Source organism: Zootoca vivipara, chromosome 12 (assembly GCF_963506605.1).
Source record: "Zootoca vivipara chromosome 12, rZooViv1.1, whole genome shotgun sequence".
NCBI lineage: Eukaryota > Metazoa > Chordata > Lepidosauria > Squamata > Lacertidae > Zootoca > Zootoca vivipara.
In genome coordinates, this window is record NC_083287.1 from 26,028,076 (window position 1) to 26,044,415 (window position 16,340).

The 16,340-nt window shown below is 43.0% G+C and overlaps 1 protein-coding gene across 1 annotated transcript in view; it reads right to left on the reverse strand.

Annotated features, from left to right (window-relative positions):
- Window positions 1-1,021: 1,021 nt before the first annotated feature.
- The window catches only part of HDAC9 (histone deacetylase 9), a 338,697-nt gene continuing 323,378 nt past the window's right edge, over window positions 1,022-16,340 (reverse strand). The window contains exons 23-25 of the mRNA XM_035130280.2: window positions 14,805-14,938; window positions 6,302-6,386; window positions 1,022-1,408 (exon numbers count right to left, since the gene is read on the reverse strand). Coding sequence (XP_034986171.2) covers window positions 1,197-1,408; window positions 6,302-6,386; window positions 14,805-14,938 — 431 coding nt within the window. The 3' untranslated portion in view covers window positions 1,022-1,196. The remainder of the gene's footprint in view (window positions 1,409-6,301; window positions 6,387-14,804; window positions 14,939-16,340) is intronic.

Genomic DNA, 16,340 nt, shown 5'->3' on the forward strand with positions numbered 1-16,340 from the left:
TTCCCCCCTCCCCTCCTGACTACACCTAAGAGAGCAGGAGGGTTGTATCCTGCTGGGCATTGCTTTGTCAGAGCATTCCTTGAAAGCAGGGGTACCAACTTGAATAAAATATTGGGGGGGGGCGACATCCAGGTAAGCCCCACACCACATATTCAATCACCGTATGCAGCATGCATGCACACTATTTGAGTGGCAATGCCCACCAACTTTTGGGAGCCCCTGCCCCATCAAATAATATATTGACCTCAGCCCCTAGGAGTTGGCTTCTATGCTTGTGAGAAACATGCCGGTGAAGCAGTCCTCTGCCACCAGCGGGACTGTACCCTTGAGGCATGTTTCCTGCTGTGCTGCTTCACATGCTCAGCTGCTGTGCCAGGCATGTCTTGCCTCCTCGTTCTGCCATCCCCAATAGTTGACCCCCAAGGTGCCTCAGTTTGGTGTGGTTCAAGTCCCAGCTGTTCTGCGGCCACTATCAACAACAGTGCTGCCTCCTCCCATTCTGTAGCTGCCAGTTACCCTCCTGCAACTGCTGGTACAAGTAGGCAGTGGTCACCTGACCTGGCCCCACCTCATTTGCTGTCTCCAACTGACTCCTGCACCAGCTGTTCAGCTCACCATCCTGATTCCAAATGGATGCAGGAGGTATCCAAATACAGACCAAACCCCACTCCATCATTTCAGGAACTGTCACACCAAACTATAAACAGTCTATTCAGAGCCATCCAAACTAGCACAGTTGGCTCCATTATATGGACTCAAAACTGTGCCCGAAGTTATCCAAATGTAGGCCAAACCCACTTAATTTCAAGAACCATTGGCCAATGATATATCCTTGGCCAATGATATATCTGCATTTTGGAATATTTTGGCCCACCATCTTGATTCAAAATGGTATCCAAAGATGTCCAAACCCAGAGAAAAACTGGCACACCCAACTCAGGAACCATCATGCTAAATTGGATGACAATCTTAATAATAATAATAATAATAATAATAATAATAATAATAATAATAAGGAATGCACAATAAAAAATGACATCTAGAGCAGCCCAATTTCCTGAAAGGCTAACAATCCAAGGCAACTATAGAATGCTTGTTATTCCAACATTGTCAAGGAAAACAACATGAAGTTAAAGCATGCAAAAAAGAGTCTGGATTATTATTTTTAAAAAAGGTCTTAAAACACGTTCCTTCAGTCACACAACAGAAGTGCACAAACACTTGTCACTTGCCGTTCTAAGATTTGGCACGCACCTGGCATGTTCATGTGAGAAAGGCTGCTCCACATCCACCGAGAGTAAGGCCATCGCTGAGACTGCCTCTGTCTCCTCTGTTTCTTGTTTCTGAGTCTCAGCCAGCTTACAACTAACTGGCACAACGTAAGGCTCCACAGACTTCCAGTACTTGCCTAAAGAAAACACACCATAATAACTGTGCAGTCCCATAATTTATGGGAATTTTAGCTAGCATGGTGGTATAACCCTAGTAATTGCTTAGGTCCAACCCAGAGTGCTTATAAGTGTGTGGAGTGGTTGCAACGGGGAATTTCAAACGGCTGTGATGAAGTTATGATTCTGGATCCCACAGTGCCAAGTTGGAAAGTGCTCTCTTTCCAAGGTCTGTGTCACAGCCCTTCCTAAGAAAAGCAATAAAGTGAAAGAGCAGCACACAGTTTAATGAACTCTTAGTATCTGGGACCCTGGAGCCGTTGGCGGGCTGTTGCTAACAGTGTGAGCATTTCAGCATTTGCAAAATCGGAGATTTGTGAAATGGCAGGTACATTTAATGCAAACATAAACAGCAGGCAGTGGGAGGAAAAAAACCCAGAGACGACAGCAACTAGAACAGAAGTTTGGTATGCCAGAAGGCACTGTGCATCTGTGTTGCCAGAACAATCAGGTTTGTTAGTCCTGGATGTTCTTTTGCTCTAACCTCAGGGCGTGCACTAGAACAATAATTTATTTAAAATGTTAATATATGTACCGGCTGCTATGGGAGCACTGCGATATATTAGAGGGTAGCTTAGAATAAGGCAGGCAAGGGAATAGTGGTACATTATATAATGTGCGGAATTAAAAAGCAAACCAACCCAAAAACCAACCCTGAGTTTTCAACCTCCTGCTTATTGCAACATCAAAAAGTCTCTGAAGCAAAATAAAAAAATTCCTTCGGTAGCACCTTAAAGACCAACTAAGTTTATATTTTGGTATGAGCTTAGATATAAACTTAGTTGGTCTTTAAGGTGCTACCGAAGGAATTTTTTTTATTTTGCTTTGACTCAGACCAACACGGCTACCTACCTGTCTCTGAAGCAAATTATCCAGTTCAAATCAGCAAGGTGTATATAACATTTAATGGATATCTCAAACCAGCTTACATAAAATGGTATAAAATGTTCATTAAAAATAGCAATAAAAACAGGCTTTTAAAAAGTAGCCGTGTCGAAAGTTACCAAAATGTAGATAATGCCAATGGTTTAAAAGAGCAAATGCACATAATAAGTGTCTGGATTGGCTTCCTTAAACAAAAACAGTTCAAGTAGATGTCAAAAAGGGCACAATGAAAGCTCCTGGTTACAGTGGTACCTCGGGTTAAGAACTTAATTCGTTCTGGACGTCCATTCTTACCCTGAAACTGTTCTTAACTTTTAGCTAATGGGGCCTCCCGCTGCCGCCGCACAATTTCTGTTCTCATCCTGAAGCAAAGTTCTTAACCCGAAGTACTATTTCTGGGTTAGCAGAGTCTGTAACCTGAAGCGTCTGTAACCTGAAGCGTCTGTAACCCAAGGTACCACTGTACTATTAATAGGCAGGGAGTTTCAGAAAATAGGTGCTGCAGCCTAGTTTTTCCAGGGTGAGCAAACACACTGCAGTAGCTGGAGCCCAGATCAGTTCTACGTATACACACAGAAACTAAGAGATGGCCTCAGATTGGAGAACATCTTCCTTGGAGGAACTCCCCAAACCCATTAACTTCTTTGAAAAATTGGTACCTTTTCAAAGCTCAAGAAGCCAGCCTACAGCAACAAGAGGAGAAAGGAGCTAGAAAATGGGCACAAATATTTCCTATAGTTTAAGAGTTCAAATTTGGATGAATAAATTGTCAAGCTTGGCTTTTATATTTATGAATACAATCTCATGCGGCAGAGTTGGGGGTTTCCTATGTCAGGATGAGCTCAATGTTGTTGGCTGGTTGGTTTTTTAATTCCCCTGACATGCTAAATATCAGGGTTGTATTCAAATCCAATACAATCGTACCTTGGTTGACAAATACCTTGTGACTCAAACAATTTGGCTCCTGAACGCCACAAACCTGGAAGTGAGTGTTCTGGTTTGTGAACATTCTTTGGTACCCGAATGTCCGACGTGGCTTCTGATTGGCTGCAGGAGCTTCCTGCAGCCAATTGGAAGCCGTGCCTTGGTTTCCAAACATTTTGGAAGTCGAACGGACTTCCAGAACAGATTCCGTTTGACTTCCAAGGTACGACTGTATGTGTCTCATAAAACTGATGTGGTAAAGACACCTTAGGCCTTGGCGTGAGCCTTCAGATGCTGAGCTGGGTAGCTCTGTCAAGCTGTTTGCCATAGCAAGAATAATCCAGAGATACCAAATCTCTGATAGTCCTGGAAAATTATAGCATCCTATTCAGGAGACCTTGACGTAAGCTTGTCATAATAAAATAGGAGATCTATGCTAGGGTTTCAATAGCAACCAGATGACTTGATTATACTTCAATGTAACTGTTTGTCCATCTGACTCAGTACTGTCTACACTGATTGGCAGCAGCTCTCCAGGTTGTCAGGCAGAAGCTTTTCCCAGACTACCTGGAGACATCAGAGATTGTACCTGGGACTTTCTGCATGCAAGACATATGCTCTACCACTGAGTCACAGTTCTTTCCCAATACTGAGATGGACCATTGGTCTATGCTTTCCAGGGCTTCATCTGAGCCCTATGTCAAGATGCCAAGGATTGAACTTGAGACCGTTTGCATGCAAAAGATGTGTTGTAACCCTGAGATATGGGGTTGAAGGAGTTCAATAGGTAGTATGAGGGCTTAGAACTGAACTGGATGGAACTGAACTGGATTCTCTTATTTATGATGTAAGGTAAAGGTAAAGAGACCCCTGACCATTAGGTCCAGTCGTGACCGACTCTGGGGTTGCGCGCTCATCTCGCATTATTGGCCGAGGGAGCCGGCGTATAGCTTCCAGGTCATGTGGCCAGCATGACAAAGCCGCTTCTGGCAAACCAGAGCAGCACATGGAAACGCCGCTTACCTCCCGCTGTAGCGGTTCCTATTTATCTACTTGCATTTTGACGTGCTTTCGAACTGCTAGGTTGGCAGGAGCTGGGACCAAGCAATGGGAGCTCACCCCATCACAGGGATTCGAACCGCCGACCTTCTGATCAGCAAGCCCTAGGCTCAGTGGTTTAGCCCACAGCGCCACCTGGGTCCCATGTTATTTATGATGTAGCAAAGCTTGAATCCTTTCAGGATATCTCCTTCATTCACAAGAGGGGACATCAATGGAAGCCAAGCAGCAGGAAAAGGGCAATCTGTTTAATCAACCGGTAACATGATAGGAAGGTGGTTTCTTGGACATGAAGCCTCATGACCATTTGAGTTGCTAGCAGGATCCTTTAAAAACAGAAAATTTAAGGGGATTAAATCTGCAGCATATTATGTATCTTAAAATAAAAAAAGATCCAAGTGATAGAAACTTGGCTTTTCTCCAATAGTGTAAAATCCATCACTTTAAAAATGGTGTATATAAAGCACCGAACAATCACTGGGTCTGGCAAATTCTATTTTAAAAAACCAAGACAGAAACATTCTCTATTAATGGTGCATTTAGAGACTATAATCTCTATTCATTAAAACAAAAAAATTAATAAAAAAGTTATATGGGCATTCCACAATGTTCCCACAGAACATTCACACAGCAGTTAGTTTGCAATGAACAAGCAATTCAAACTCCATTATTTATGGGTTTCAGGGTGGGGGCAGTTCTTTGCTAGAAAAACAGATGTGCAAGAAAACCAGATCTGTTGGCATGGGAATAATACCCTGCCCTGTCATAAAAGAAATGAACCCATGTTCACCACTGGAGTTTTTGCAAAGGAATGAATAAAATAAAGTAAAACCAAATTTTGACTCTCTACTTTTTGATTGTGACTCCCACCCCACTCCAAACCCAACAGAGTTAAGCAGCTGATTAATTGCAATTTGAATTGGGTGCCAAAATTGAACCAGAGTAGGATCAGACTACTGGCACTCGCAATAAAAAAAGAAGAGTAGCTTTTCAACTGATACCCAGCGGAAAGCCTACAGGAGCTGAGGAGCATCCGGTTTGGGGATGGATCATTCCCAAGGGATGGAGGTGAAAATGTTCATGATTTTCCAGAGGGAGGAGGGCAGAACTAGACAACGAAAGTGGAGGGGGACAGGAAAGCAATTCAAAGAGGCTGAAACACTACAGGGGGAGCCATGTGTTAGAGCAGGCATCCCCAAACTGCGGCCCTCCAGATGTTTTGGCCTACAACTTCCATGATCCCTAGCTAAGAGGACCAGTGGTCAGGGATGATGGGAATTGTAGTCCAAAACATCTGGAGGGCTGAAGTTTGGGGATGCCTGTGTTAGAGAGACTTGGAGAGAAAAGATAGTGCCGTGGTGTGGCATGGGGGGGATCAGGGGGGTCGTGGACCTGGGCGCAGAATCTTGGGGCAGGGGGCACAAACCAGACTGGACAATGTTTCTTCCAAAAGAAGAAACATCAGCTTTTGTGCATGCTGACACTATTAATACCTACAATATAGTATATACTGACACTATTAATACCTACAATATACTATCACAATTACGTTTTCTGGGAGCATCAAGCTCAGGCATCCCCAAACTTTGGCCCTCCAGATGTTTTGGACTACAATTCCCATCTTCCCTGACCACTGGTCCTGTTAGCTAGGAATCATGGGAGTTGTAGGCCAAAACATCTGGAGGGCTGCAGTTTGGGGATGCCTGATCAAGCTCCTAGATCTTCTTAGAGATTGGTCCAGTTGGTCCATTAGGTGCCCCCTTAGGTATGGGCAGCTGTCTCGTGAGTGCAGCTGCACACTTATGAGAGGTCTGTCTATGGAGAGAGGGAGACAGTGTTGTCAGGAAAGTCCTGTGCATTGATCTGCACATGGTGGGAAAGTGAAGCCTGTACATTTTGGGATGTCCATGTACCTTCCAGCACTGCTCAGTTTGTAAGCCCTAGTAGCTTTTTAAAAAGAAGAATGAACAAACCTTGCAACTTACTATGAATTTTGGTGATCTTTTGCAAAGACGCCATGGCATTTAAGTTTGGGGTTCGGTGGAGGATATCCTCAGACAGGGGCTCCAGCTGCAAGACAGGAACAAATCAAGTGCAAAACGGTAAGAATTTGCAGTTAGCTGCACGGAAGTAAGGCTCGCTGAAAACGCTTAAGCCTCATGAAAATCTCAGCCAAAGAAGTAGCTAACACGTTGTGGGGATTCCTCCCACCAAATGAACAGGGGCTCAGTTTTGCTTTCTGTTTTTCAGCGATGTAATTGAATTCCAGGGGGCCTTTCCAGTGACTGCAAGACTAATCTACGGAGCCTCTCAAGCAGGTGCATGGCTGTGCATTAGTCATTTGAAAATGCTAGTTATCTGGGCAATTTTTTTTGTAGGCTCCTCACAAATCAAATTCCAGTGTGTCTCTATGTACAGCTGTATGCTGAAACAAAGCATTGTTGAAGTTGCCTTAGAACTCAAGGGGGCATGCCATTGTTCCCTTTCTTCTTCTTATCCCCTTCTCCCCATAATTCATAGAAGGGAAAACACCAGAAATTAATTTTATGCGCAGAAAATTCCATACTTCAAAACAAGTACTGTTAAATATCTGTTTACAGTCATAAAAATGTGCAAACATTTTTCGAATGTTCAAATAAATGGAATAAGAAATAATTCCATCAGTCCTTTTAATGGAAGTCTGATATTATAGTTTTAATTGATTTTTACATTTTTTTTAAAAAAATATTGTACACTGCTTAGAGGTTATTGAAGTTAAGTGTATATAAATCCTTGAAAGAAATTATATATATATACATAAACTGACCACACACAAATTTGTCCTGATGTTTTCTTCATTTCTGTATGTTATTTTGCAGCTGATATCTCGGGCCAAGATCAATTTAACATCCTTTGCACATTCTTGCCTAAGCGAAGATGTGATTTTGTGGTGCACAGCATTTCCCATTCATTCATTCAATAAGGACCATTGGCAACCCACTAGAACCTAGTTACGCAGAACAGGCTTCTATGGCTTTAGGAGCACAAATGCTCATTTCTCCTCCTGGCTTAAATGAATGGTGCAATGACTGGCTTTTGGAGGCAGGATATGTAAACACAGCTCGTGCTGCCATGGATAGAAACACACAGTTGGTTTGGGTCCATTGTGCCTTCTTGGAATAAAAGAGGCTGCCTTATACCAAGTCAAACCATTTATCTGTCTAGCTCAGTATTGTTTGCAGTAACTGTCAGGGGATCTCTCCTAGCCCTATCAGAAGATGCTGCAGATTGAACCAATGCAGATGGTTCTACTACTGAGCTTCATCCCTTCCTCAAACTTCTGAAATGATGTTTGATAATTTCTATCTATGGCATTAGACCTACATGCAAGGATCAGGGTTGCCATACATCCTCTTTTCCTAAGACATGTCCGATTTTTCATGGGCATGTAAAATGAGAGTCGTCCTGGAGATCCATAGTTAAAAGTTGAAGTCGGCAAATGTGCCCCCTTTTTTGCTCTTCGAAACACGGCAACCCTAAAGTTGCCACTGCCCGAGGGAAACAGTACTTAATAACAAATGGTCTATAGAGTTCAAAGAAACAGGCTATCATGAAGGAATTGTTTGCATGAAGCATTTGGGACCTTTAAAAAAATTGTTTTAATCAGATATTTTTTGGTATAAAACAAACAGATAAACAGGGAAAGGTACATCTATTGTCTCCACTTTCAGTTCATAGTCTTTTTCACACTTTTGTCATAGACATCTTGCATATGGGGGGAAAGGGTGGGGGGGGGGAGAGATAGGGTATTGTTCTTTCGTTCTATTGCCTGTTATTAGTTTAGGGTTCTGTGCCAGCATCAGTTCTGGACCTGTACAGCTCTTCCCTGTACTGTATATGATAATCTGGACGCTATCTGTTGGTGTGAAAAGGGGTGAATATAGAGCAAGGCAGAAAGGACCCCACTTTATGATAAGGAAGTAGATCTGGAGCTCCCAGATTCTGTTTAAAAGTTCCTCCTGTAAAATAGTTAACAGCTCATTCATGAGATGGCCTCTATTCTCTTGTCAGTTTCTGCTCCATGTCAGTAAAACCTCATCAGCCTTCGGAGGTAGGATCTCACACCCTATTTGACCCAGATAGATGCACCATTGTTATGAAAACACCACTAAAAAAATAAAAGCCAAGCGGATTATAGCAAGATATGTCTTTTTGAAGAATAATTTCTGATGGCAACGATCCATTTTTAAAATAAAAATAATCATTAAACTAAGTAGACAAGAGGGTGTCCCTGGAAAATGTCATGAGACCCAGCAATGAACAAAAGGAATGACTCCGCAGCTGACAGACATAGCAGTGTCACCTTCACTCCTACACTTCTTGGCATTTTATAAGCTCCGGAGCCAAAGAGTGAAGGGGTGGGGGGACTGCAAAAGAAGTGGAAATACATCTTTATAAAAGAATTTTGCATAAACAACTGACTAAGGTCAGTGCAGGAGCAACATAGCCGTTTGATGGATATGCTTGAAAAAGATACACCGAGCAATGTTTTTTTCAAAGGGTTTGAAGCCAGCCCAATTGGCCTGTTGCATGCTTTCTTGTACTTGCTTCCAGATAAGTCGGTATGCACGTCGAAAGGGCTTTCAAAGAAATGGCATCCTAGTGCAAGCCAGGTGAAGTTTGCCAGAGCTCCACCGCCATGTCTTTACAAGCAGATGTGAGCTAAGCTGTATTATGGAGTTGTAAAATTCTTGGACCGGAAGGGAAATGGGCGAGGTGAGATACATGGTTAGACACATAGAAGGAAGGAGGTGCATTATATCGAATAGAATCTATAAGGCAACTTCTTCCTTCTACTTAAGGAAGAGATAGTATTTGGAGGTAGAAATTCTGTTCTCAGTACAGAAGGTCCCTGGCTCAAGCCCCAGAATCTTTACTTCTTCTTAATGATTTGATTAAATTGATTTTACCTGCATGCACATAGATGCAAAGTTTTTTTTTGGGGGGGGGAGTATGTATTTAAGCCATTCTACCGAGCCTAGGCCTTGCCGATCAGAAGGCCGGCGGTTCGAATCCCCGCGATGGGGTGAGCTCCCGTTGCTTGGTCCCAGCTCCTGCCAACCTAGCAGTTCGAAAGCATGTCAAAGTGCAAGTAGATAAATAGGTACCACTCCGGCGGGAAGGTAAACAGCGTTTCTGTGCACTGCTCTGGTTCACCAGAAGCAGCTTAGTCATGCTGGCACATGACCTGGAAGCTGTACACTGGCTCCCTTGGCCAGTAAAGCGAGATGAGCGCCGCAAGCCCAGAGTCATCCATGACTGGACCTTTACCTTTATCTTTACCAGCATGCTGCCAATATAAAATCATCACACACCAGCACAAAACCATTATGAAACCAAAAGCCCACACCAGTTTTTAGCTGATTTTAGCCTGTAACACAGGGGTAAGGAAAAGAAATGTATTGGGGTGTGTGTGTGTTTGCTGTTTTGTTTGTTATTATGTTATGTGTTTTTTATATATATATTGTAAGCTACAATGTGATCCTCGAAGGATGGTATTCAAATTTGATAAATAATTATTGTAATAATAATGATTGGCCGGTGGGACAGATGTGGCATCCCCGTCCTCCCTTCTACCAGCACTGCATTTAGGCTTCAAAGACCTTCAACTGGAGACAATAAGAAGTTGTTGTTGTTGTTGTTGTTGTTGTTGTTGTTGTTGTTATAGCTTAAAACTGTCCTGGGGGAGAGCATTTCTGCATCAGAAGGATTCCTGGCATTGACCTTAGAAAAATCACTCATCTTCAGTTCAGTCTTCCAGATTTATATGACATTTGCCCTAACGAAAGTTCACTTCAGTCCAGTTGTATTTCTTTCTTTCTTTCTTTATTTTAAAAAAGGTGTGTGTGTGTATATATATATGAATAATAAATTTTGGTTGACTAATTCAGATGCAATGGAGGGAGCCCCTCCCCCAGTCTGCCAAACCAGGGTCTCAAATTGCAGTCTAAAGCTATATAGCCCTCTGAAGAACTTGTTCCTTTGCAAGTCGCCCCCCCCCCATTAGCTGAAACCACCCGTTCCTTTTGTTTTGACAGATGCCAGTATAATGGATGTGTCCTAAAAAGTGCTAACTGAAGACTTGGGGGGGGTATTTTGCAGCAGCTTAATCTCCCCCTTCCTTTCGATACCTGAATTAAGGATTTCAGTATTTTTATTTCAGAGTTCAGGGGGATCCAATTGCTTAATCTTTTCACACCTCTCAAGAGGGTTTCCTCCTAAGAGGCAATCTATGGTGGGAAGTGGGAAAGAGGCTTCTGATTAATATTTCCTCCGCCTTCTTTGTAATAGCCATTGGTTCCTGTCCACTGATACAACTCACAAACCTGGACTTTGGGTACTCTCACATTCTTAATAAATTTCCCCATTGTTTGTCTTTATAAACTGATATAGATCCCTCTGGGAGGAACCCCATGGATTCTCAATGGTATATTGAAACCTAAATTTTTATATTTTTTGCACTTATAAGTAGGTCCCACTGGTTTCCCTGGAATGCAAGTAAGTGTGATTTGGATCCAAGTTAGGTTTCTGTGTATTTTCCAAATTTGGGCTGCGACCCAAAGAACACATACTTGGAAAGCAAATACACTGAAATTAATGGGACTCCCTTCCAAGTCAAATGTATTTAGAGCTGAGGCATAATATTCAAGGTGAAGCAGGGTTGGTTTTGACCATCCAGGCAGTCGCCTGTGGCAGCAAAATTGAAGGGGGGCAGCCGTCAGGCCAAAGTGGCACGTGGTCTGTTGCTTTTTTTTTTTAACAGTGTGGCTGACCTTCACGAGGAAGATGGATCACTGCATCTTCTGCAGTTCTGGGGAGCATTTTGGGATGATGTTTAGGGGTGCTTGCTAATCTTAGGCTGGTAGGAAGTTTGGGGCTGGCTCTGGAGCAGAAATGCAGGCACCGAAGAATAATCTGAGTATGTAGCATTCCTCGCGCAACAAAATTTTGGGTTAGCTTTAACTTGTCAGCGCATACAGTGGTGCCTCGACTTACGAATTTAATCTGTTCCGAAGGCACCTTCGTAAGTCAAAAAATTCGTAAGTAAAAAAACGCCATTGGAAACGCGATTTTCCATAGGAATGCATTGGAAACGGAAAAATTCGTAAGTCGAAGCAACCCTATCTAAAAATTCGTAAGTCGAAAAATCCGTATCTAAAACTGCCGCGTTCCCCCCCGGATGTTGAGACATTCGTAAGCACGCGGCCATTACCCCCATTCGCAAGTCGAAAAATTCGGTTGTCGAGTCGTTCGTAAGTCGAGGTACCACTGTATATGAATTTCCTGTCCCTAAGAAGGTTACCTGGTCAAGCTACTTAGGGCTCATCACACTTCCACTTGTCCTGTGCCTAGAATGCATGGGTCCAAGTGGTTTCCCTCTTCCCGTGTTCCTTTCCCAGGGAAAACCTTCTCTTGAGCACTACCAACCATCTGCGAAAAAGCAATTTGCTGTTTCCTCCAACTGAATGCTAAAGAGCAGTTTTCCCTGGGGGGAAAGCGGCAGGTCAAGAGGAAAGTCGATAAGCTCTTAGTTCTTACTTGCTGTGATTTCCCCCCTACAAGCTTGTCTACTTGTTGGAATCAGCAACAGAACCCCTCTTGCACATCCCACCAATATTACAAGTGTGTTGGATTAGGGGTGGGAAGAGAGCTTTTTCTGCGGCTCTGTGCCTAGGCCAGGCACCCCCAAACTCGGCCCTCCAGTTGTTTTGGGACTACAACTCCCATCATCCCTAGGCTTTGGACCCTCCCCCCAAGAGAGGCCTACATCTACATCCATAGATTGTTCCACAGGCACCACAGAGTAGGGGAATCCAATTATTATTGTTGCTCTTCTTATCATCGTCATCAATATATTAATCACCTTCTGCACAGTCATCTTAAAGGGGATGTACAATAAAAAAAAAACCAGCAGGAAACAGTTGAAAACACAAAAAATAGCAAATATATTTCTTAGAAAATTAAAACAATACAGAATGGACCCATTTATCCATCTGGGAAAGCTGGAACGAAAATATCTTCAACCGTTTCCAAAAAGCGCAGGTTAGCGGGTGGCTGTCATATCTTGACAGGAATGCTATTCCATGGAACAAGTTATTGCAGACCATTGGTGGAAGTACTATCCCACCAATGGATCTCCCTTTCCCCTGCATCCAATGACCTTTCACACAGCCTCTGGCCAGCATGAGTTGCAGCCTTAATCTGCTTGAGCCACGAGAGCTGAAGGTGATTCTCCATAATCCATCAACTCCAACCAATTCATCCTAATCCATGTTTTATTTCTACACTATTGCCAGAAGAATTTTTTCTGAATGCTTTCCCCCCTCCCCCAATCATTTCTTCCTTCTCTAATTTTCATCCATTTCTGAAGTGGGAGACAATGTGATCTTCTTAAACTGATCTGTGCATTTGTGCAAGTGACAATGCAGAAAGCAATTCTTCTTCTCCAGCCCGGTCCTCCATTTATTCATTTCTTCCACATTGTTGGGATTCAGGATGTTTTCCTTCCAGAGATTCTGAGACAAAATTAATTCAAACAAGCTCTTCTTGCTGCAGAGTCTGGGGCGTTACATCTGCATGTCTGCCTGGCTCCCCATGAATGCTGGAAGGTCCCTGCTCATTTGACAGTTGCTTGTTTTATAGATTTTTGTGTGTGTACGGCTGTGTGTGTGGGGTGTGTGTGGGGTGTGTGTGTGCTGATAGTAGCGTGGACAGAGCCGCATACTGCTGCATTGACGAGTCCCAGCCAAGAACAACAAAGGCAAAGCAAAAGTATTCCAAAGCCCCCTGCATTCATGTTTATGAATTCTAATCCTCAGCACATGAATAAATACGTCTGACAAACTGCAGAGTGCCTTAAAAAGGCCTTTCCTGACCTTCCTAATTTAAGCTCAATTGCGTGCACCGTGTTGAGAAGGCAGCTTTGGCCTTGCCAGTGTTTTCTGAACTACGGCTAGGGCTCTGCTAGCACTGTTTGCAGAAGGGAATTGCTGGGAAATGAGTTCTAATTACCCAGTTAAGCACCTGCAGGGAGCGGCATCTTCTAATTATGATAATGCGTGGCTCAATTTAACCGTTGTTGTTGTTGTTGTTGTTGTTGTTGTTGTTGTTGTTGTTGTTGTTGTTTGAAACATACTTTCCTGCTGGCCATGAAAGTTAGTGGATGGCCAGTCATATTCCGAATATACTGGGCTTTTAGCTATTAAAAAAAATAACCTAGCTTAGGGTGTGCATTGGGAGGGCTATCAGAGGACAATCTTCTATTGGAAGGAATCTCTGGTCCGTGTCCATTTTAAAGATTAAGAAGGGAAAGCAGAGGGGTCCTTGATGTCACCCACCAACCATTAGCCCCTGAAGAGGTCACCTGGTGACAGCTTTCCCAACAATGCTAAAGTGGAATTCATTTCTGCTTCAATTATAGTAATGATTTCTAAATTTCCACATGCACATGCACACACACACACATATAAATGCTTTTTTAATGTGAATCTGTATCCTCTCTTTGTGCTGTAATGGGTAAGCATTCAGTCTAGCACTGCCCCATTTGAATATAAGGCTTCAAAGTGGTTTGTAGGATATTGATTATGGTGCCTTCTACTTACAGAAGGGCTGTTTTACATGTGTGTTTCCCTCCAAGATCCTTCATTTTCACTGCTCCATGGCTAGCCGGTGAAAATGGTGGAGAGATCATTTTTGAAAAGGGGGTTGATAAGGGCAAAGGTTGCTAGCCATGTGGCCGCCATGTTCTGGGGCCACAATTTCGCCCTGAAAAAAAAGCACCTTTGGGGAGCAGCGATCTGGTGTTCTGATAACTAAATCCATTTAAAAATGGAGTTTGGCTCCTCTTCCCACCTGCTGCTCACTTTCCACTTTCCACCCCACATCTTTACAATGGAGGTAGAGAATCTCTGGCCCACAGGCCAAATGCGGCCCTCCAGGTCTCTCTATCTGGCCCACAGGAGAACACCGGCCCTGCTTGAGTGTTTATGCCTGCACGGAATACACCCTCAATTTCTTCTAATGCTTCTTTATTGTCTGGATGAAGGATAGAGAGTGGTGCATGAACATGTGTAGAAACTAGCCTAGTATACAAAGGTAACATTTACATCCCTTACCCCACCCACTTTTGTCTCTGGCCTCACTCACCACCAGCATGCGATCTCTCCAGAAGGTTCTTCAAAATGGTAATGTGGCTCTCAGGCTGAAAAATGTTCACCGCCACTGTTTTACAAGCTGCTCATTGCAATCCACGTTTGGAGATCCGGGCTTTGCTGCCACCATGTCAAGTTCTGCCCCCAAACATACCCGGGTGACATTTTCATTCTACATTGAGGGCAAACCCACCCCACCATCCTGTCACCCTGATATCACATACCATGAATCCACCATGGCATGGGAAAATATCTAGGAAGCATGCATTGTTTGTTAGCGTTTCAGCCTATTGATTACCTGATTTCCTAGTAGGGCATTTAGACAGGCTTCGGAGGCATCGCAGATGGCAGTAAGGTCATGTCCTCCCTCCAAGACCAGTACCATGCGACCATCTGCAAGCGTCAACAACTGTTGGATGAGGTGACCAAAACCTAGCATGTAGAAAAACAACAACAACCATGCAAGTTGTTACAGGAGAACAAGCACACATTAAGTACATGCTGTATGTTAGAGTATGTTATGCAATAACACATAGTGATCATAGGAACAATTTGCCACAAACCCAAAGTGGTTATGTGCCACCACTGACTCAACCCACATAATGACCTCTTTCTAATTCTACCGCTGCTATTTTGCCCGCAGGTGGATATTTGTGTGTTTTCAGAATTGGGGACTTAATAATGCTCCATTCTCACTGTTTGTAACACCACCTTTGTCAACCTTTATCAGAGATCTCTAGAATAGGGTAGCCCTTCAGATGTTGACTGCAGATGTTGATTACAACTCCCATCATCCACGATCATTTGCCATACTGGCCGGGCCTGATGGGAGTCGGAGTCCAACAGAGGGCCACAGCTTTCCTATTTTTGCTCTAGGGTGCGAGTTGTTAGAAAATTCATCTTTCCAGGTTTGCTCTTTTACCATGCTGTGGCCATTTTGCTGCTTTTAAATTACATGCAGCTTAAAAAGCAAAACTTAATCCTGCAATTTAATCTCAGCTTTCCTTGGTGGAGAAAACTGGAGGGGTGGGGAGGGATACTTCTACAAAAGACTAAATTTAGACAGGATAATAAAAAAGCAAGGAAGGAATGGGATGTGGATAAACTTTGATGTTTTGCCAATTGTCACTTTCTATTTTACCTTAAGGATCTATATTTCCACCTGTGTGTTATACATACAATCTTCAGATGCAGAATATCAAGGCAGTGCAGGGGGTAGTGAATCTTCTTTGCTGTATTACAGGAAATTAATGTCTAATGGGCAACTTACTTCCATAGACTGTTTAACTGTGCAAGAAACTTAATTCTCTCTTTTTTTTAACTGCTTCTGTTAAGAATGAAAAATTCATCTTAGTCCAATATCTTGTTTGCATTCTGACAAAGCAACCACAACTCTGCTCTGCCATACTGGAGGGGAATTGGATGGGGAGATGTTCCTCTGCCCAGATTTGCCTGGCTGTGTTGGGCTATGCCACCAGGGGGGCCTCTGTCACCTTTGTGCTCACTTAAACTAATGGGGGGAGTGGGATGGAGGAGAATTTTGATCTTGTTCACATTTTAATGAGTAGCTACCTAATTCACACTTCTCAATCCAGTACATGAACTGAAATGTATCCTTTGAAATTTGCACATCTCTGAATTTTGCAAACCAGTTTTCTTTTTTAAAAAGAAGTTTTTATTGGTTTTATGAAATATCTCTCTTAACAATTTTCCATTTTTCCTGTCCCCCTCCCCTGGATTTCCTCATACTTCCACTTTGTTTTACTTTCAATTTATTCATACTGTGTACTATTACAAACCAGTTTTCCAATCAAATAATGTATACAAGAATGCA